The sequence below is a fragment of the Puntigrus tetrazona genome, chromosome 7 (genome assembly GCF_018831695.1).
Source record: "Puntigrus tetrazona isolate hp1 chromosome 7, ASM1883169v1, whole genome shotgun sequence".
Classification (NCBI taxonomy): Eukaryota; Metazoa; Chordata; class Actinopteri; order Cypriniformes; family Cyprinidae; genus Puntigrus; species Puntigrus tetrazona.
Genome location: NC_056705.1, coordinates 19327432 through 19348167, shown reverse-complemented (window position 1 = coordinate 19348167; position 20736 = coordinate 19327432). Strand labels below are relative to the sequence as shown.

The window sequence follows — 20736 nt, the reverse complement described above, 5'->3', positions numbered from 1 at the left end:
GTTTACTCCACCCCAAAAGAAAAATTTGTCACTGAAAATTTTTTTTATTATTTTGTCACCCATAAAAGCTTCCTTCGTCTTCAGAAAACCGGGAGTCTTCCCATTGACTGCCACATAACAAACACTGTCAAGGCTCAGAAAAGTATGAAACACATCGTCAGAATACTTCATCTACCACCAGTGGTTCATTCTGAATGTTACGAAGTGACGAGAATACTTTATGTACAAAAGGAAAAAAAACAGTTAATATTAAAGGTCTTAAAAGCTACATAAAAATCTTTAGCCATCATTACCTTTAGCTGTTAGTTTTAAGTGTTTTTTTTTCCTCACTTTCTGCTGTAGTAGTTTGGATAGAAACAGATCACAGCTCATAGATGGAGGGAAAACTTTTTCAAATGCAATAGGCAATACACAAATGGCTGTTTGGTTAAGGCTTGCATGGCGATTATGACTTGGTTGGTCATGATAGTGTTTATGGATAAATATGAATGAATTCTTTTCCTGACGTCTCTCTGGCTGCAAATGGGATTTTTTCCTGGGTGGCCACTGACACATTCACATCCACAGAATTGGCCTGATAGATCCCTTGGGATGGACATACAGACAAACGTGGACACATGTGCACAGCTTGTTTATTTTTGAAGGATTGCAGTTTGAATTCCTTGCTGAGTTTTGACTTTTGTCTGGCCTGTGACCTCTAAATTCTTCAAGCAGCAGGAGGGATGAAGCGTTTTTCATTTTTACTCTCAAACGTAGCTGATATACTGCTCATAAACCTTTTACACAGGTCTAGGACAATGAAGCTGCATATGAATGTCTTGGTTAACAAAGCAGTAATGATTAGATGAAATCAACATGCACTGTAATAGTTTTATGGGTTTAAGGAAGTGGGGTGAGTTGCAGTAATTACTTAACTAGCTTTGCTGCCTTTACTAGGAAGAAATGACAGCACAGGAGTGTTGCATTTCATCATAACATCAGTCCAATGAGCTTTTTTTTACGTGCAATTTTAAATCAATAACACTCAGGGCATGAAAAGGATAAAGCTTTTGTGGTTCATCTCTCATTTTCTGTCCCATCATAAATGAAAGTAATAAAACGCCATATCAGTGGACTCACTGGCACTTCATAGACCTCAGCACCATGGTACCATGAGCAAAGTCTTTTCTCACTCTCCAAATGTGAAAAACATTTGGCTATTAATGGCAAACCCTTTCCTCTCAGATTTTTCCAAGGGATCTGGGCTGCTAGTACAGCGTTTTGTGGCAGATGGAATATGTAAAGGTTGTGTATTAGCGAGGCTGTTTCGTTCAGTGCTATTAGCCTTTTGTAGCCCTGCCGCAGAGAAAAAACCTAAGAGCTTAATGAGTCTGAGCCTGATTGTTTTAACAGCTCACTGTGTCATTACCCTGGAAGTTTGACTAGACCATTAAATCACTGCAACAAAGGTCCTCTTTCTCATGCTCATCTCACTATTTCTCTTTCATACTTCCTTCTCTTCTTTTTTTTTATTTGAATAAGTGTGTCCCGAGTTGAACTCAGGTGTAGAGGTGTAAAGTATAGTGCCAAAGGCAGCTATAACACCAGTAAAAATCACAATATTAACAGCAGTGAAAATATGCACACAGTCTGAGATCCTTCTGTGAAATCTATTGTTTCCAGAGACATTTTAAACTGGAGGCTTCTGTTGTTTTTTATGTCTAAACTTAGTTCCTTATTTCATGCTAATTTCAAACCAGTGTCAAACTTATAGTGTTTGTTTATCTAAAAGTCGGTATATCATAGAAATGTCATAATTACATATGAAACCGGGATAAACTGTCCGTGTTGGGTCATTTTGTTTATTTGATTGTATTGACTGAATTACCAAAGTCATGCTGAGAAGTGAGACGTGTGCAGTGCTTCTTGTTCTATTTCATTGCTTAATTCCACTGTAAATAGCCTGTGGGTTTCTTATAATTATATTTGAACTGTAATGGGTAAAATCCATTTGTTTGGGAAGCTGGATCCAGATTTTGCTGGAATGCTTTACTGCTGAAGCTTGCCAAACAGAGAAATATTTTCTCGAGGGGCCCATGATGTTGACCCCTGGCCTATGGCAAGACACTCATGGAGGTCTGGATCTGCAGTAAACTAGTGTCAGATATCGCTCTCTGAATCGCTCTGTCCCTGAGTGGGTATTGCTCCTGTTTAGAGCATTAACCTTTACCACCTGTCAGAATCAGCTTTAGATGTGCTGATTATTGGCGTGTGTGAGATGAAGTGTTTCAAACGTGTAGCAGGATGTGATAGTGCCTTTGTGATTTGAATCATTCATGGGTAATACAGAATGAAGAGGTGTTTTCGAACTATGCCAAGAATCAGATGTGATGATTTCCTTCCTAATATACAAAAGAAGCTAAATTTTTGTTCCCATAGAGCCATTTATATGGCACAAAGTCAAGTGCGCTTTAGTGTCATTCTGCTAAATGTTGTGCTTCACAGACTATGGTGCTGCTGTACGTATTTAATTCAAAGTGGATCAAAACCTTTCATCAAAGTTGTCCTAAAACCAAAACCATTCTTGTCTTCTTGTCAATTTTGATGAACTTTTATGACATTTTTCAAATGTTGATGACTGTAGATGTAAAAATACACATAAAGTAACTAACCTATTTAAGAAGTAATCTAAATGTAATATACATTTTTAAAAAAATGTAGATAGAAGGTAGATACAAAAATGTAGATACAGAGGTACATAAAGACAATAAACAGCATAAAATATAATGTAATATGAAAGTAAGAGCATGTTTCCTTCCAAATATGCAATGTATGAAAAATCTGAACATAATACTATACAGACAAGAAGTTGATTCAGAAATTTGTTTAGTTTATATTGGTCATTGTTAAAAGTTAAAATAATTATATATATATTATATATATCATATGGTTTGCACTGTCTTATACCATTTCTTTGCTTCTTTTGTCAGCCCTTGGTCCGAACTAGATATCAACAGATTAAGGTCTAAAATGTGTCCTTAGTCCAGATAAATAATTTTACCAAACATTAAAATTAGCATGCACTACTGTGACCTGTGAACAGACCTCTTGAGTTACAATATGCTGCTCTTGAAAACATTTCATGTTCTACATTAGTGGTGCTTTTTAAAAGGCAGACAGATAACCTGAGAGTAGTAAAATAGCTCTTTTTATAATATCGCTTTTTGTTTCCCATGATTATTGTACTTTTACTGTCACTCTCTGACCCCCATGCAAAGATACTGCCTTTATGTCTGACAGACTGTTAAATATTATCACCTCACCATACACTAATTATAAAGTTCTGAATGACATTTAAGAGCTCATTCTGACCTGGTGCAGGCACATAAATGCGAAGTCAGACTACTTTTCCATCTCCCCCAAGACCACTATCAGCATGAAAGAATTCTGTGTCTCTTACATCAACAGTTGAAAGTACACATCTTGCTGTGTTTAAGGATGCCTCGTCTTCCAGTGATCTGTGACTGAGTCCTCTATGGCTACTTAGTGAAAGTAACGGCCTTTGCTTATAAAAGCTGCATGCTTCCGAGGGCCTTGAGAAGTACGTACTGCTCCCTACAGTGCTACTGCTACTGGGTCTGAGTGATGTGTGTGTCCCTGATTGCTCTCTGCAGGAGCAGTATTACGTGTAAAGCATGCCATCGTTAATGGAGCGATGTGTTTAGTCAGTCTGGGTTGTAGGATACATATTTCAACACGCACACAAACATATCTCAGCAGAGTCTCACATACCTAACCGCCCCGCGCGCTTCCATCGATACATTACCTCAGATGTCAACATTCAACTTAAACCTGTTTAAACATTCCTTTGCCAGTAGATTCCACTCACCTGCCATCTCTCATTGATTCACTTCCTCTAACCTCCTTTAAACGTCCCTGTTTTCAGAGGGAGCTTAAATCAGCAGGCTTCTGGCTGTATTTTTTACAGGGAAGAGGATCACACACCTGCTTGTGGGTTTTTTCTGACGTTTTTGTTAAATGAATATTGTACCGTGTCAAAGGTAATATTTATATGTTTTGATTCTGGATGTTTCTAGGTTACTGGTAGGAGCCCCACTGGAAACAAATGGACAGCATCAGACAGGAGATGTGTATAAATGCCCCTTAAGCAAAAGATCTGGAGGACCCAGCTGCACCAAACTCAATCTTGGTATGATAAAAAAAAAAAAAAAAAAAAAAAAATAAATATATATATATATATATATATATATATATATATATATATATATATATATATATAATGCTAAAATCACAGTTTTTTCAAACTCAATCTTGGTATGATAAAAAAAAAAAAAAAATATATATATATATATATATATATATATATATATATATATATATATATATATATATAATATAATGCTAAAATCACAGTTTTCCTGTTTCTGAAATAACTGAGTACACTACTGCAGCACAAAATTGTTAAATATGTATGCTTTTAGTTATTCATTGTTTGTGTTAAAGACATGTTATGATCAGTGTTTTATTTGAATAAAGTAAGAGTGTATTCACATTGTGACTGACATTCTGACACTAAAAACTAAAATTCATCAGTGCACATAATTTTAATGCTTAAAAACTCTTTAAGGATTATAATTACTATAAATATGTAGAATAAATACTTTTGTAATTACACTTTAAAATAAATAGTTGTTATTTACTAGCAGTAAATAATTACTTTGCAAAGTTGCCACAATAAGGCTTAGATTTGTGGTCTGGATAAAGTGTTACCAGGCATGGCTTGTGAAAAGCAAAACACATTGATTCATTGAAATGATCTCCTGATCTGTAATGAAGTTTACATGTGGGTTCTCCACAGCGGAACACAACATCTATGTCAAGCATATGTGTTCTATATAATGTTAAGTGTGTTGATACAGCAGTTCTGCCAGTTTTAATACGTGAATGTGTATAGATGTACACACACATAGCAGATGCGTGCTGCAGATAAAATCAGGAATGTCTAGACAGGATTAACAAATATGTTTACTGTTAAAGGAAGTCTTTCTGCAAAGTACATATGCCACATATGGACTGTGGTTGGATTTTTATAGCCCAGCCTTTTATTTGCCTCCAACATTTGTTAATTTTTTTTCTTAAGGAAGGATATCGTTGACAAATGTCTCTGAGAGAAAGGATAAGATGAGACTTGGAATGACCCTTTCATCCAATCCTAGAGACAACAGCTTTGTGGTGAGTTTGGATGGCCGGTTAGATATCATATTCATTGTAATGTTAAAGTCATCTGGCATTTAAATGGTCTACAACACTAATATTGTTAAGTTTTTAAACACCATCCATTCCCTGTAGAATACTATTGAATTACAATTTATGCAGAATGAGCCCATGATCTTTATGTAAATCATAAATGCATGTATTAATGGAGCGCTTAATAGCCTTTGTGATAATTCACAGGCTTGTGGTCCCCTTTGGTCGTACGAATGTGGCAGCTCATACTACAGCACTGGAATTTGCTCCAGAGTCAACGCCAGCTTTAAATTTTCCCGCACTATCGCTCCTGCTTTCCAAAGTAAGCACACGCACCTGCACCTTCGATTTAACTAGGACAGTTTTTGCAGTGAAATTTTTGGTAATATGTTTCCACTTTCTGTCTTAACCATGGACTTTATTTTTATGCTGAATTTGGCCATGACAGTTTCTGGATCTGCCATAGGCAATATATTGTGAAATTAATCTTCTTTTTAAAAAGAAAATGATCTTGACTGCTCATAAAGAGCTGAGTTGTTAAATCTCAAAGACCTTTTTTTTGTAAATTAATCACTAAAATTTGATTTTGAACAGAACTACTACTGTTTAATGTGCTTTATGTGCCAAAGGCATCAAAACGTCAAATTTCCTCTTTCAGGGTGTGAGACATACATGGATATAGTTATAGTCCTGGATGGTTCAAATTCAATCTACCCCTGGAACGAAGTTCAAGACTTCCTTATCAACATCCTACGGAAATTCTATGTTGGACCAGGACAAATTCAGGTGTTTTTGACTTTCTGAACAATGACAGTGTGAAATATCAAATTTGTCTTTATATCAAATGTGTGGTTCATGTACTTGTCAGGTTGGAGTACTTCAATACGGAGAAAAGGTGGTGTCTGAGTTTCAACTGAGTGACTTCCGCTCTGTGGAGGATGTGGTCAAAGCAGCCCGTAAGATAGACCAGCGAGGAGGAGAAGAGACCAACACTGCACTGGGCATCAGTGTTGCACGGTACTGCTAAAATAATTGTTTACTGATGTGATGACTTAGTTATTGCCTATTTTAATACTCTTTAAAATGTAGTTTATTGCTGTGATGGGAAAGCAGAATTTTCGGCAATCATTACTCCAGTGTTCACATGATCCTTTCAAAATAATTCTAATATGCTAATTGGGTCCTCAAGAAACACCTTTTCAACATTACAAATGCCTTTCCTGTTACAAATTAATGAATAGAGGCTGAATAATAGTATTCATTTCTTTTAAAAAGCTTAATTTTACATACTGGCCTTCTTATCATCTATGGATGTTCACAGCTCAGAGGCCTTTAAACAAGGAGGCAGAAGAGGAGCAAAGAAGGTTATGATCGTCATCACAGATGGGGAATCACATGACAACGCTGACCTGCAGCAGGTCATTGAGGACAGTGAGAAGGATGGCATCACCCGATATGCCATTGCTGTAAGTTTTGTTTTTCTTTTTTTATGCTGTGGCATTGATCCCATTCTCATGCTAAAAATTATGAAGCAACCCATATTCAAATGGGCTTTGGACCAACCATTGAGGTCACATTCAACTGCCTATTAAAAAAGGCCCAGTGCTTTCAGTCCTGTTTATAGAGACTTATGGATTAGAATGTGGTTTTGGGCACTCAAGACAAATGCGTCATGTTCAGGCTGATTGATTCCTCACAACAGGTACTGGGCTACTACAACCGCAGAGGCATCAACCCTGAAGCTTTCCTCAATGAAATCAAATACATTGCTAGTGACCCCGATGATAAGCATTTCTTTAACGTGACAGACGAAGCAGCTTTGAAGGACATCGTGGACGCTCTTGGAGAGAGGATCTTCAGTTTAGAGGGTTGGCGACTTTTCCACTCTAGCACCACACACAGCATTGCATCATATTCATAACACAGCCCAAAACCTCAGCCTTTAAAGCATTTACATCTCTGCACTCTCTACACTGTAAATCTCATTGGACCAAATCTTAAATTTTTTACCACATCTCTTTGATATATGCCCTCTGCCAATTTGCTCTTTAAGACCACTGAAATCGACACTGCTCTGTTGTAAGAAATAGCTTATTCTTTTGCTTTTTCGTGTGTTCATTTTGCCTTTGTTTGCAGGAACTAGCAAGAATGGGACAGCATTTGGTCTCCAGATGTCTCAAGCTGGCTTCTCCACACATATAGTGGAGGTGAGTCTGGGTGTCCATCAGTCTGTAGGTTCTCGTTCGACTCAGTCAAGTTCACAGTTCACTCTTTATTTCATCTCAGTTGAAAGAAAAAGCCCAGACAGGTTGACGAGATCAGATTAAGACCTACTTTGTGTGAACCAAAAGGCAGACATTCAGTGACTGGTTAAGGTTACTTACTTTGAACTTAAACCTTATCTTTTCTTCTTCTTAAACATTCTTCATTTCTTTTCTCTTTCTCTATATGTCGTTGTCAGTAATGTGATACACCAAAAATATTACACCTTTACAATGAAGAGAAGATAAGATTCCTCCCTGATAATTCAAACAAGCTTCTTTCTGATTATCATTCCAAGAAATGAATATAAGGCCCAGGTTTTCCCAGGGAAGGGATTATTGTGAGAAGCATAGAGGAGCCTCAACTCAGGGGAGAAGGAAAATGTCTTCTTTTTTCATTTTCTGTCTGAACCCAGAGCTGATATCAGAGCTGGCTTGTCCTCCACCACAGACTTGGCATCTAAAACTCTCATACTGTACCTAAACTGTACCTGGTGGGTCTGTATCCATCCAAGACCTGCTCCCAACTGTAGCTCTAATCATCGCTGTCCAGGTCGCGCAGTTTCTTGATGCAACCCCGCTGATTTTTCCACTCCATCCCGTGAAGGGGACTGCTGTGAGAGTTATTAATATCTATTTTTTTGTCTGTGGAAGAAGCAGATAGGAAAACTCCAGATGGCCATTGGGATGACTGGAAATCTAATCCATCAGGCCTCTGAATGGCTGGAACAGCATCTGCAACAAAAGCAACTTAAGTGTTGAGAGGGATAAGTTGTTGGAAAGAATGTTTGCACTCTAGGAGAAAATCATACCCCTAAATCCCAATGGTACTCTCTAAATGCAGGATGTGTGTAGGTTTGAATATTGCTTATGTTTTACACATATTTGAGTTTTGCACTTTATTTCATGCCCCTGAATTATTTTATTAGCTTTATTTGTGGATTCTTATTTTAAACAATATCTAGATATACAGTAGCAATATTAAGTGATTACCTAGACAGTGAATTCAGCATTTTGATTAACAATAAAAATACTTTTGTTGGTTTTACTTAATTTTACATTGATTTAAAATCGATCACAAGTCAAATTTAAATTTAAAGAATGCTTAAATAAGCTTATACCACCACAATTTCCCAGTTTGAGATTGATCAAGGCAATCCAGTATGATTATACTTTTTTTTGACCTTTACTATGTTCACTTTCATTAAATACCAATTTAATTCACTCAAAGTACATGCCATGTGATTATATACCTTTTCAGAGTAAACATATACACTGTGGTGTGAGTGTAACCAACCCAGGTTTAACTGGGTAAAAATTTGACTAACAAATGAGGGAAACTTAAAAATGAATGCCTAATATGTCCAGGGTTGATAAAATGGGAAAAGTCCTGGTGGCATTGGGTTTAGAGGCATTCCTGCTTTGTGTGTCCATGCTTGCCTTTTAGCACATCTTCTGCATGTGGTTCTGTAGAAAAGAAAAGTGACGGTGGATTTATGACATCGGTGATGAGGTGCAATGGGCACCAGGTGCTCAACATCACATGTAGCCAGCACTGTTCTATTTACTTGTGACTTTGCAAGTAAATGGACTTTGCCGGAGCAGAAGTTGTTTAAAGGATGAGGTCACACCATAAAGGCACACGACACAGGAGACATTCTGGAAAACTCTGGTGGTTTCATCCATGGCGCATTTTGTTCACTGATTAAAAACCAAAAAGTCATGATTATCAGCTTTGTGTGTTTATGTTTAAGTCCTGAAGTATGGACTGAGCCACAGCAGTCTGTTCTCAGTGGCCTGCAAGTTCAGTAAGAATGTTCCGTCTGGACTGGAATGGCTTGGAACGTTGTTGTTTGTTTATATGTTAGAAACCGCCCGGGAATTTCAGTTCTCTCTAAACATGAACCCATTCGGCTCTCATTTCGACTACTGTCTACATAATTAACAGTGCGGGATGCAAAGCATTTTGTCTATAAATTACAACAGAATAAACTCTTCACTAAGGAAGTAAATTGTTTATGAGGTTTCCATGACAATTCACAGCAAAGCAGAGAAATTATGAAGGATCTGACTGAACACTGAGAAGCTGCAGTGTTTGAATCACTGTATTGTGAAATTAGAGAGCTGTACAAACAACTGAAAACAATGTTTGTTTGTTTGTTTGTTTGTTTTATAGTGCTTTTAAACTACAGTAATCCTAATTAAATATAGTACATAATTTTAATGCCTTCATATATTATGCTATGAATGCATGATTGGCTTTTTCTTTGATATAGGAAATTGATTTCAACTTGCAGCCATTTCAAAATTCGCCCTGTTCAAGTCTTACTAATAGTTTTATTATGTTTGACTAAAGTAGTATCATTAATAGCAAAAAACACATCATTCCAAAATTGCCTACTGCAGATAAAATGTTAGTTGGAAGTACTGGCAACAAATGTCCAAAAGTGTGTAGTCTGATGGCAAACAGAAATAAAGAATATCATTAGAATCCTGAATTGAATGTTATTTTGAATATATTCATATGCTCTGTCTGCAGGATGGTGTTTTAGTGGGAGCGGTGGGAGCTTATGACTGGAATGGGGCTGTGCTGAAGGAGACTCGTCAGGGCAAGGTGGTCCCACCAAAGTCTTCTTATGAACAAGAGTTCCCAGAAGAACTGAAGAACCACGGAGCGTACCTGGGTAAAGAATTTTTAAAACATTAGCTATCAATACTAAGGTTGGAAATGCCCAGGATGATCTGTCTACGTCTACTTAATGTGTGCTTTTTTGAATGGCCTTCTTTCTCCATTCTGTGCATTTTTATTCTTTTGGTCCAGTTTTGTAAGTGATTAATCTTGTCTACAGTTTTGAAAATACATTTATTTTTATGTTTCTCATTTTGTGTTTGTAGGTTACACAGTGACATCAGTGGTTTCAGCTCGTGGTGGACAGTTATATGTTGCAGGAGCTCCTCGGTTTAACCACACGGGCAAGGTCATCATCTTCACCCTGAAAAATACTGGAGAGCTCACTATATTACACTCACTCAAGGGTCAGCAGGTAACAAATCTGAAAATTGCTCTGACTCATTCTTCAAGGCTTTTGTGTATTTACAGCAGTCCTGTTTAACTGTATCAAAGTACTCATACTGTACAAACAGCAGTAATCAATTGGTTTTTGTGTTTTCAATTTGGTACGTTTCTCTCCCGGCTTTCATTTTAATAAGTGGACTGTCTAGCTTACAAATCTATCCCACACAGCCCATGTGCTTCTCATCACAGTCCAAATGCACGAAAATAAATTTGCTCTCACAAATACGGAGATAATGAATATTTTTAAAGGAGATTAACATTTAACAGGTGATTAGCACCACAGTAAACAGCCTTAAATATAACCCTATTAACTCTGCATCATTTTTCATGTGACTTGATATTTAGAAAGCATATACAGATTGTGATTCAAAGATGTACTAGTGCATTTACTTATGCTAAAACAACTACTTTCATAAAGCTGCGAAGACTTTGGAATGAGATTTAATATGGAATTTAAATTGCCGTATTATGGCGTGTTTATTTCACCCATCTTTGCCATATGAATATAATTAGTTTCACATCGAGGTCAATGCAAGTGAAAGTGGCTATGTGTTTTCATGCAGATTTATGCTTACATCAGTTCGCATCCAAGTGAGGGCTTTCTCTGTGGTTAAATGTATGTCCTTGTGCGTGGTATTGATGGATGTGTTTGTGTAGATTGGGTCATACTATGGCAGTGAGATTGCTCCAGTGGATCTGGATGATGATGGAGTGACTGATAACCTGCTGGTGGCAGCTCCTATGTTCTTCAGTGGAGGCTGGGAAAAGGGCAAAGTCTACATTTACAGAGTCACAGAGCAGGTAAAGTATCTTCAGCCCTTTGGCATATTCTTGTGAAAAACAAGTTAATTAGCTATTGGCTAGCTATTATATTACCTCCTGTTTACTTTTCACCCAGAATACAACACTACAGATGTTGCCTCTTGTTTTAAAGCTGAGAGATCCAGGATCGAAAACTGTGCCTTTGCATTAATGCACTTCCTCATTAATGATCTCACGTAAATACTGACAGGCTTTTGCCACCTGCCATACTTCACATCACAGACTAGTGGAGGGTGAACTCAGCAGGAAAATATTTCCCCCTTGAAATGTAATTATATGAAGCTCATGGAGAGGGAGCTGCTATAATAAATGGAAAAAGCTGGAGAGCATGCAAGAGCAATGTGAATAGAGCAGAACTCCATCTTTATTCATTTAGCTGGTATAAGCTATTTCCTTATGGCCTTAACCAGGAGACCACAATACCTCAGGTTGCAGACACTGGGTGCATCGAGAGTGCTGGTCACCTTTTACTGAAATAATTTATCATGGTTAATGTCAGTTCTATTCTGAAAATGCATATACTGTCCATTTATTATGCACACCATTTTCTCTTCTCTTCTCTTCTCTTCTCTTCTCTTCTCTTCTCTTCTCTTCTCTTCTCTTCTCTTCTCTTCTCTTCTCTCCTCTCCTCTCCTCTCCTCTCCTCTCCTCTCCTCTCCTCTCCTCTCTTGTAATCTGATGCTATAATAGGAAGGCTGAGAAAACAACTGATTTCACATGTCTGTCGTCTATAGCCGTATATTTTCAGAAAGAGAGAGATTTAGGAATTTAGGAGGAGGGTGATGTGCATGGCTAATTACTCTCCCAAATACTTGGCTGACGTGAACAGTCTTTGCTTTGAGAAACTGCACCTTTCCCTCAAACTTTCCACCCATTTGAAGCTAATTGTTTTCAGAAGCACAAATACCTGCTAAATGACCTCACCTTAAGTGATAATACGGGAGTTCATTTGACCTTGGGAGTCTGGTTTGGATTGTAATAGTGAATGTTTGTGCTTAAAGCGATTTTTTTAAAGTGAAATATTTTTGCATTTCTTAAAATATACTGTATGTGAGACTGCATTTAACGCTGTCTCTGTGAAGAAGAGGCTTTTTTCGGTTTGTTGGATAAAGTCAGCAATGTCGCTCAAATTTCTTACATAAACACATGGTGGGTTGTCGTCGTGGTCTTTGGATCTGGATAACAAATTCCTCAAAAGATTGTCTCTGGTTACAGAAATGTTTAGCTCTTATCCATGACCTAAGTGGATATTTCCCTCATTAACAGCCTCTTTTCAGAGTTTCTACATTTATTTATGATTGAATTGTGATATAAATATAAAAGAATGCTCTTATTTCACATTGAAAGTTTGCATTGAACATTTTTGCCCAACATCAATATAAACTTTCGTGTAAATAGGTATCTTTATATCTCTTTTAAATCATAATATTTATACTTACTGTATTCACAATGTGTTTTTTTCAATTAAGACTTCAAGATTTTAGTTTTAAGCAAAAGCAGCATTGAAATATGGGTTAGATGAGCATCTAATGTAGAAATAAGATTTTATATCCACAAATAGACAGAGTACAATCCAGTGCATTTTCAGTTCATTGTGGGTTCAGCTGACTTCATTATAGAGCAAAATATCTGTACATTGTGAACCTATTAGTTTGCCCCCTGCCTCGGCTAATTTTGGTGTACAAGCCATCAACTTTTATGGAGAACCAAGGCTGTTTTTGTTCTCATCATGCTGTAACTAAATTATGTCCTCCCTCACGGCAGCCTTTTTTGCATGTTTTCCCATCAGCCTCGTTTCATACTGGAGGGCTCGCTGGAGATTTTAGATCAAGGTCAGAATGCCCGGTTCGGCTCTGCTCTGGCCCCTGTGCCTGATCTTAACGGGGATTCATTTAATGATGTGGTAATAGGAGCTCCGTTAGAGGATGAACACAAAGGAGCCATTTACATCTACCATGGCCAACGCAACAGAATACTGAGGAAATATAAACAGGTACCGCATAAATGTCCAGGTATTCTCTCTGTTATTTAATCAGCATATATTTGCTTTACGTAGCTAATTATGGCAAGACTTTACATCCATCTCTTCTTTCTTTCAGAGAATTGGTGCTATTCAGCTAGCCCCGGGTCTGCAGTACTTTGGTCGTAGTATCCATGGGAAGATGGATATGAATGGAGATGACCTGGTGGATTTAGCTGTGGGCTCCCTTGGTGCTGCTGTACTTCTGTGGTGGGTTTCTAACACATAATTTATTCACCCTCATGTCGTTTCAAACCTGTAAGAGTTTCTATCTTATGTGAATACAAAAAAGAAAATATTTTGAAGATTTTTGGAGAACCAAGCAGTTGTTTTCCCCATTGACATAAATAAATGATTTGGAAGTCAATAGGGACCATTAACTATTTGATTTCCGGCATTTAAAATATCTTCTTTTGTGTTCAACATAAAAAAGAAACTGCAAATTTTGGAACGACATAATGGTGAGTAAATTATGACAAAATAAGACATTTTGGGTGAACTATCCTCTTAAATACCTCAAAGTACAATTTTTGCTGTGCTGCAGGACTCGAAGTGTTGTCCGAATCCATGCTATTGTTCGATTTGAGCCCAGCAAGATCAACATATTCAATAAAGACTGTCGGAGAGGAGGGAAAGACGTGACCTGCATGTCAGCTATTGTATGTTTGAATATCACAGCTCGGACTCCTATCAGAACGTCACAGGAAATAGGTAAGTTTTTATATTTTTATTAAAATACTTTAAATACCACTTTAAATAAAATATTAAACTTTTGTTTTCAGACTCTAAATGAAGAAAAATAGTTTAATCTCTATAGATTGTTGCCCATTTATGAAATCAGTGCTCATTTATGAATGAGCTTATTATTTAAATAAAGTCTTTATAAAGCGACTACAACAGTTCTTTGGCCAAAGGCTGAAAAGCTTAGCTTTCCCCCAAAAACACTCCAAACTGAAAAGCATTTTGGATAACAGGAAGTTATGGAAGTGCTTTGAAAGCAGTCGTTTCCTCTCATCATATAGCTCACTTTGAGTATCTCTTTGGTTACAGTATTACTAAAGCTAAACAGTTGACAGCTGGCGAGCTTTACATACCTCCGACCAGCTGCAAATCTTGTGTAGTTCATTTAAGGTTTCCCTGCTAAGAATGCCACGTATTAGCATGAAGAAGATATCATCAGTGTAGATAAATTGTTCAACATACACTAATCTCTTGATCTTTCCTTTGTTGCTTTGTTGATTCAAGATTTACCTTGGGAGTGGAAAAGAAAAGCTGCTTAGCCAGCTCTGGAAATTTAAAAGAAAAGTAGACACATTGTATGATGACTTTGGCTGAAAAAAAAAACAAAAAAAAAAACAAATGTTTAAAAGTCTTTTTAGCTTGTCTAGTACTGTGTCTGGAAGCAAACAAGATCAGGGGCCTAAATGGCCTATACTATAGATATTAAACTTGTGTTTAATGCCCTACACATTAAGTCGTCGCTCTTCAAGAACTCTCAGTAGTAGCACAAAGCAAGGCAGACTGGACTGCCTTGCTGCATTAAAATGCGTCAGTCCCTCAGGACAGGGCTAGTTAGTGTTTCACACATGCAGTTTGACTTAAAGCCTTGGTGACCATCATAGGTTTGTTTTGAAATACATATGCTAGAAGGTCAGGTTCCTGTGTAACCTGTGGGACCACAGAGCACTGTTTTCAGTTAACCTTCACGACCCCAGAGCATCTCCATCATGAATTTCATGAGTGTGAAACCAATGTAATAGTCTCAGAGAGAAGACATGTCTTAGTCTTTAGGGTCCATCCAGTTGAATCCGACTTCTGGGACAATTCCAAATGAAGGCACATATTTTATTTTGATCTAATTCTCTTCGCATGTGGAGGGTTATGAATATGTTAAGCTTTTAAGTGTTAAGCTTTTTTTTTGGTACACATTTTTCAGATTTATGAGAAAAAGTAGGATAACTACGTTTATAGGCTTTTCTCAGCTCATGAACATGGTTTAAATGATAGCTGGACATCCTCATGTCATTCAGGTCTCTTAAAAGGGTTTTCTTTAAGATTTGATTTGTCTTTTAAATATCCAGATTGCTCTCAGATCTCCTGAGTGTCATCAGTTTCACCTCACAGTCTCTTAAATCTGTCTGTAGTCCACACATGATAGAGCACTATTATGTCTACAAATAATTGGCCATAAAGTTGATGCTGTGTGTCTTTTATTTAGTGATATAACTAATGCCTTCCATTTAACAATGATGCAAACCATTTTTTTAAGAAATGGATGCTTTTATTCTAAGTATGGATTACACTGATCAAGCAGTGACATTAAAGAGATTCATAATGTCCATAAAGAGATTTCTGTTTAAAATAGATTGTCGTCTTTTAAACATTTTATTCAGCAAAGAATCCTGAAATTTAATTTTAAAACAAATGTAAATAATTTTGATCAAAGAGATGCAGACTTGGTGAGCATAAATGACTCAGTTTATTTCTCTTTTTACCAACTTTAATCTTTTGCATGGCAGTTTATATGCCAACATGTTATCTGGCATTAATTGTAAATGATGTGCATAAGTAATGAAAATATTTGCTAAATATTTAGATACAATTATGTTAATGATGTTAAATGATAAATATGTCACTGTAGAGTATGTTCACTATATTTCTTTCATTTCTCCTAGCTATTAGCTACAATGCTTTCTTTGAGGAGAAGCGCTTCAACCCTCGAGCCGTGTTTGATGACCCAGATCGCCAGCAGCCACAGAATCTCACACTGCTTCCGGGAGAGGAGACATGTGACCACATCTACTTTCACGTCATGGTTAGCGCTCACCTCTTAGGTCACCAAAGTGTCATAACAGAGCATTTGAATAGCTTTTGAATTAATGCAATGACAACTCATTAGTTCTGTTTTATGTACTTTCTTCTGTTAATTTTATTGAGTTGACTTTCTAGTATTACAACAGCAGATTAGATTCTTCCAGTTTACTCTTTTATAGCCATTTACTTAGACTGAGAGATTTATGATGTTGTAATGTTGATACAGGAGACTACAGACTATGCCAGGCCCATTATATTCACTGTAGAAACTGAGCTATTGGAATTGGATCAAGGCCCAGCTCTGGATGATAGCTGGCCAACTACAGTGAAAACACAGGTGAGTGTCTGTAGGTCAAGAGAAACCTTACTTTTACGCTGTATGTTGCTTGTTAACATTATTAACGAATGAATCTATTATGAAGTATGCATATAATAGCAATAATTACATCTAAAAATACTCTCCAGCTCCCCTTCTGGAACGGGTGTGATGAAGATGACCACTGTGTTCCAGACTTGGTGTTACAATCTCAGACTGATCTAATGAATCTCAAGTAAGTTAAAGCTCACACACGTATGCCAAAACACTCACGGGTACACATGCTCATGCCCCTCACTTCTTCCACAGGCAGTTCTGTGCCCAGGCGTTTCGAGCTGGCAGTCTATTATGTCGTAGTCAGACTCCAGGGGAACCTTATGAACGCATTATAGAGGGATCCAGGAAGAGGATGGTAGTAGATGTACGTCTGGAAAACAGAGGGGAGAATGCATATGGAGCTCAGCTTAACATCACTAACACTCCAAATCTACGCTTCTCCAGCCTTATAGTGAAGGTACAACATCACTTTGATGGCGTATGTTTGGTTGTGTGATATCTGATAAGGACGTGATTCATTCAGATCTTGATTGATACTGACCATTCTGAAAAAAAAGATAATGTAATGTTAAATCAGGCTGTTCTCTCTGTCTCTATTTATAGGACAACTCTGAAATACATATAGACTGCCGCAGTGAGAACAAGCGAAAATATGAGAAATCTTGCAATATTAGTGCACCTTTTATGAGAGCAAAGTCACAGGTGAGTTTTATTGTCACATTTATGCATTATCTATTATAATATTTAAAGTAATCTTAGAATTCATAATGCAAAGCTTCATTTTCAGCAGCTATTACTCCAGTTTTCAGTGTCACATGATGAATGGCACATGTGGAAAACAGTTGTGCGACTTAATATTTTTGTGGAAACAATGACACTTTTTCAGGATTCCTTTAATAAATCAGACATTTAAAAATTTATTTGAAATAGAAATCTTTTGTAGCAATTAAAATGCCATCCCTTTTGATAAATTTAATGCATCCTCACAGATTGAAAGTATTAATTTAAACAGCTTTTGAAAAGTATGTAAAGAATTAGCATGTAGTTTCACTAAACCCTTGTCATATTTCATTAATGTGTCTAAAATAAATTGCTGGTGTGATGTTTTCCATAGTACTGCACTCCAACCCATGTGTAATGTGTATTATCATATATGCAGAATTATGTATTGTATAATTTTAAAAGATGTTTTATTGCCATGTTTAGCAACACTAGACATTTAGAGGTTATTCCAGGGACAGCACTAGCTGTGAATGAATAAATTAATGAATGAGGGATTTATATAGCCGTCTGTTCTCTAGAAAACAAACAAACATTGGACCACACAGTCAAAAACCGTATAGATTTACTCATATTACCCATCCGCAGAACTGTCAGGATCTATCAGAGAAATACCAAGTCTTTACGTCTGGAATGTTCCACGGGGCATAAACATACTCAAGGTCACCACCACACTGAAGTTACAGAATGATTCACTTAGTGTCCTTTTTTCTGCTGACCCTTACGCTTGTGTTCAGGCATCTCCAGAAAAAGAAAACATGAGTCAAGAATGTAATGCAAGAATACTGTTACCGTACGGTTACTGCGTCCATACAAAACCTATCAATCACACGGCCTGGACCACAGAAGTCTGTCCCGTGCTAGGGCCCTGCTTTGATAGGAAACGGGTCAGCAGCTTCTCACAGAGTCCTGATTCATTTTCTTGAGGTTTGGGGGTCATTGGAGCTACACTTGTGGCTACAGGGAGAGATTTTATTGGCCCACTTGGGAGCCTGGTTCAGCTCAGAACAGTATGTGATGGGGCGAAAGTGGAAAAGGAGGAGAACTCGGGAGGAGAGAACGTAAAAAGGATTTTCCATGCTGCTTTGTGGCATTTCTCGCCAAGCGAGAATGAAGAGTTTGCCCACGTAGTTATTGCTGTGTCCAAATGCTTCCATTTCTTTGAGCAAGAATAAAGCTAAAAGCAGCTCTAGTGCTTTAAAGAGAGTTTGCATTAAAATGAATTTCCAAAACTCTAGGAGTTTCTTTTTCTGCTAAATGCAATAGACAGTATGTATTGTTTTGAGTAGTAACGCTCGATCATTCATTCTTCAAATGATCTTCTTTTAGAAATAAACCCAATGATTTTGCAATGCTTTAATTTTGTCAGACTTACAGTATATTACTACAGTATAACTCCATGCAGACACTGAAGTGGTGGCTAGAGCAGTTGCTCCATGAACTGCAGCAGATGTTCCCTGGGAGAGTCTGTATATCATCTGTATCAGTTTTTTGTCACTATGAAGTGATGTATATACAGGATATGGAAGTTCATACCTCATGTGCTGGTTAGGCTGCTCAGAGAATAGCTAGTAGCAGTGGATGAAGCCCCTTCTTCCACACAAATGAATGTTATTGGTCTGTAGAAACAGGCTACAGGCAGACTAGCGTGAAGGGTCTCAGCCTCTGTGTTATTCTTGTATATCCAGACAGTCCTGGAAATGATTGTTTTTTCTTTAATAATTTAAGTTTTGGACGTGATCAGGAAGTAAATTTGGATTTAAATTTAGAATTTTTTAGAATGGATAAATGAAAAATGAAACAGTGGAAAAAGTCAAATTATAAGGAGTGACAAAAGCACTTTGATTAAACATTACTCTATTTCTGACTCCCCAGGTAACGTTTCGTTTGGAATTTGAATTCAGTCGTTCTGTGTTGCTGGATCATGTACGGATCATGTTGGAGGTTACCAGGTAGGGCATGTTTGGATATGAAATATATGTATACAGTAATTAAGAATATAGATGAAACTAAAAAAATATTTATTTATTATTATTATTTTAAAATCTTATGATTATGAAAAATACTGAACAGAAAATACATGTTTTACTTTAAAAAATTTACTTTAAAAAAAGTTTTATTTTTGTAGCACAGTTTTATCCCGTGGAGCACAAAACAAAAACAAAAATACGCATTGATCACAGGATGACTAAGTGGCCACATTGAAATCTGCTAGATGTGGTCTTAGTTAAAGTGTCTAGAACATTGCTGATGGTTTGGAATGTTATGAAACTCTGAGGGAAAGCATCCTGGACACCGACGATGCCTGAGCTGGAATGTTAAACTCCTGATACATGCAGCCAAGTGTCACTGTGCAGTCAATCACAGGGTGAGCATAACTGCCTGGGAGGTTTCTCATGCCTATTCTTATGTCTCTGCAGTGAGGGTGAGGAAGTTGTCCTACACGATAACATGAATGACATTTTCTACACTCTGAAATACGAGGCTGATCTGCTCTTCACAAGGTGAGATAGATGTGTGTTTGTTTGAAGGCTCTAATCAATGTTTGTGATAGTTGAAGTTGTAACGGTTACAATACGTTTCGATTCTCCCAGGGATTTTTACCCTACCCGATACGAGCTTAAACCTGAACTTTCTCTAGAGGAACCTAGCGATTTCAACCCTCCGTTCAACTTTACCTTTCAGGTGAGGTCCACTTCCTTGCTAGCTATTACTAAAGAGAAGAGGGCCCTCATGTTTCAAACAAACCAAACATGTTTTCTCTATGCATCACAGATCCAGAACCTTGGTTATTTTCCAGTCAAAGATTTGCAAATGTACATTGCAATTCCTGAGGTCACAAAAAATGGCAATCAACTCCTGCAAATCCGAGATTTCCAAATTGACCAGGTGAGGAGGACATAACTTGACTCGTAGCTTTACTGTCTAGATGAGTGAGTGCGAGCTGGCAAAAGTCAGAGCCAGGGTGCAGATTTTTTTAGCAGATGATATCAGAATCACTTTATTGGCAGGTATGTTTACACATACGAGGAATTTGTTTTAGTGACAGAAGCTCTACAGTGCAACACGATAACAAGACAAGACAGATAATAAAGAGAATTATATACAATATACAAAATACAAAATATAAAATGTGCAAAACACCAAAAATAAAAAATATATACTATAAACATTCAAGTGCATTCAAGTATGATATCATACATTTTATATTTCAAGCCAATTTTTGTTTTAATTATTTAACACATTTTGTTTTAATTATTTAATTGTAAATCTAAATATTCTAATCTAAATATTCTAATTATTCAGTTAAATTGATGCATTTGACAGAAGCTTTTAAGTGATG

The 20736-nt window shown here is 37.1% G+C and overlaps 1 protein-coding gene across 1 annotated transcript in view; it reads left to right on the top strand.

Moving 5' to 3' along the window:
* Positions 1-20736, top strand: part of itga11a (integrin, alpha 11a) — a 34998-nt gene that overhangs the window by 10616 nt on the left and 3646 nt on the right. The window contains exons 3-25 of the mRNA XM_043243355.1: positions 4077-4189; positions 5141-5232; positions 5455-5569; positions 5906-6033; positions 6116-6264; positions 6569-6713; positions 6950-7115; positions 7384-7454; positions 10048-10192; positions 10404-10552; positions 11242-11385; positions 13196-13399; positions 13506-13636; positions 13971-14137; positions 16102-16241; positions 16467-16577; positions 16706-16791; positions 16866-17070; positions 17217-17315; positions 19269-19345; positions 19814-19897; positions 19988-20078; positions 20169-20282. Coding sequence (XP_043099290.1) covers positions 4077-4189; positions 5141-5232; positions 5455-5569; positions 5906-6033; positions 6116-6264; positions 6569-6713; positions 6950-7115; positions 7384-7454; positions 10048-10192; positions 10404-10552; positions 11242-11385; positions 13196-13399; positions 13506-13636; positions 13971-14137; positions 16102-16241; positions 16467-16577; positions 16706-16791; positions 16866-17070; positions 17217-17315; positions 19269-19345; positions 19814-19897; positions 19988-20078; positions 20169-20282 — 2926 coding nt within the window. The remainder of the gene's footprint in view (positions 1-4076; positions 4190-5140; positions 5233-5454; positions 5570-5905; positions 6034-6115; positions 6265-6568; positions 6714-6949; positions 7116-7383; positions 7455-10047; positions 10193-10403; positions 10553-11241; positions 11386-13195; positions 13400-13505; positions 13637-13970; positions 14138-16101; positions 16242-16466; positions 16578-16705; positions 16792-16865; positions 17071-17216; positions 17316-19268; positions 19346-19813; positions 19898-19987; positions 20079-20168; positions 20283-20736) is intronic.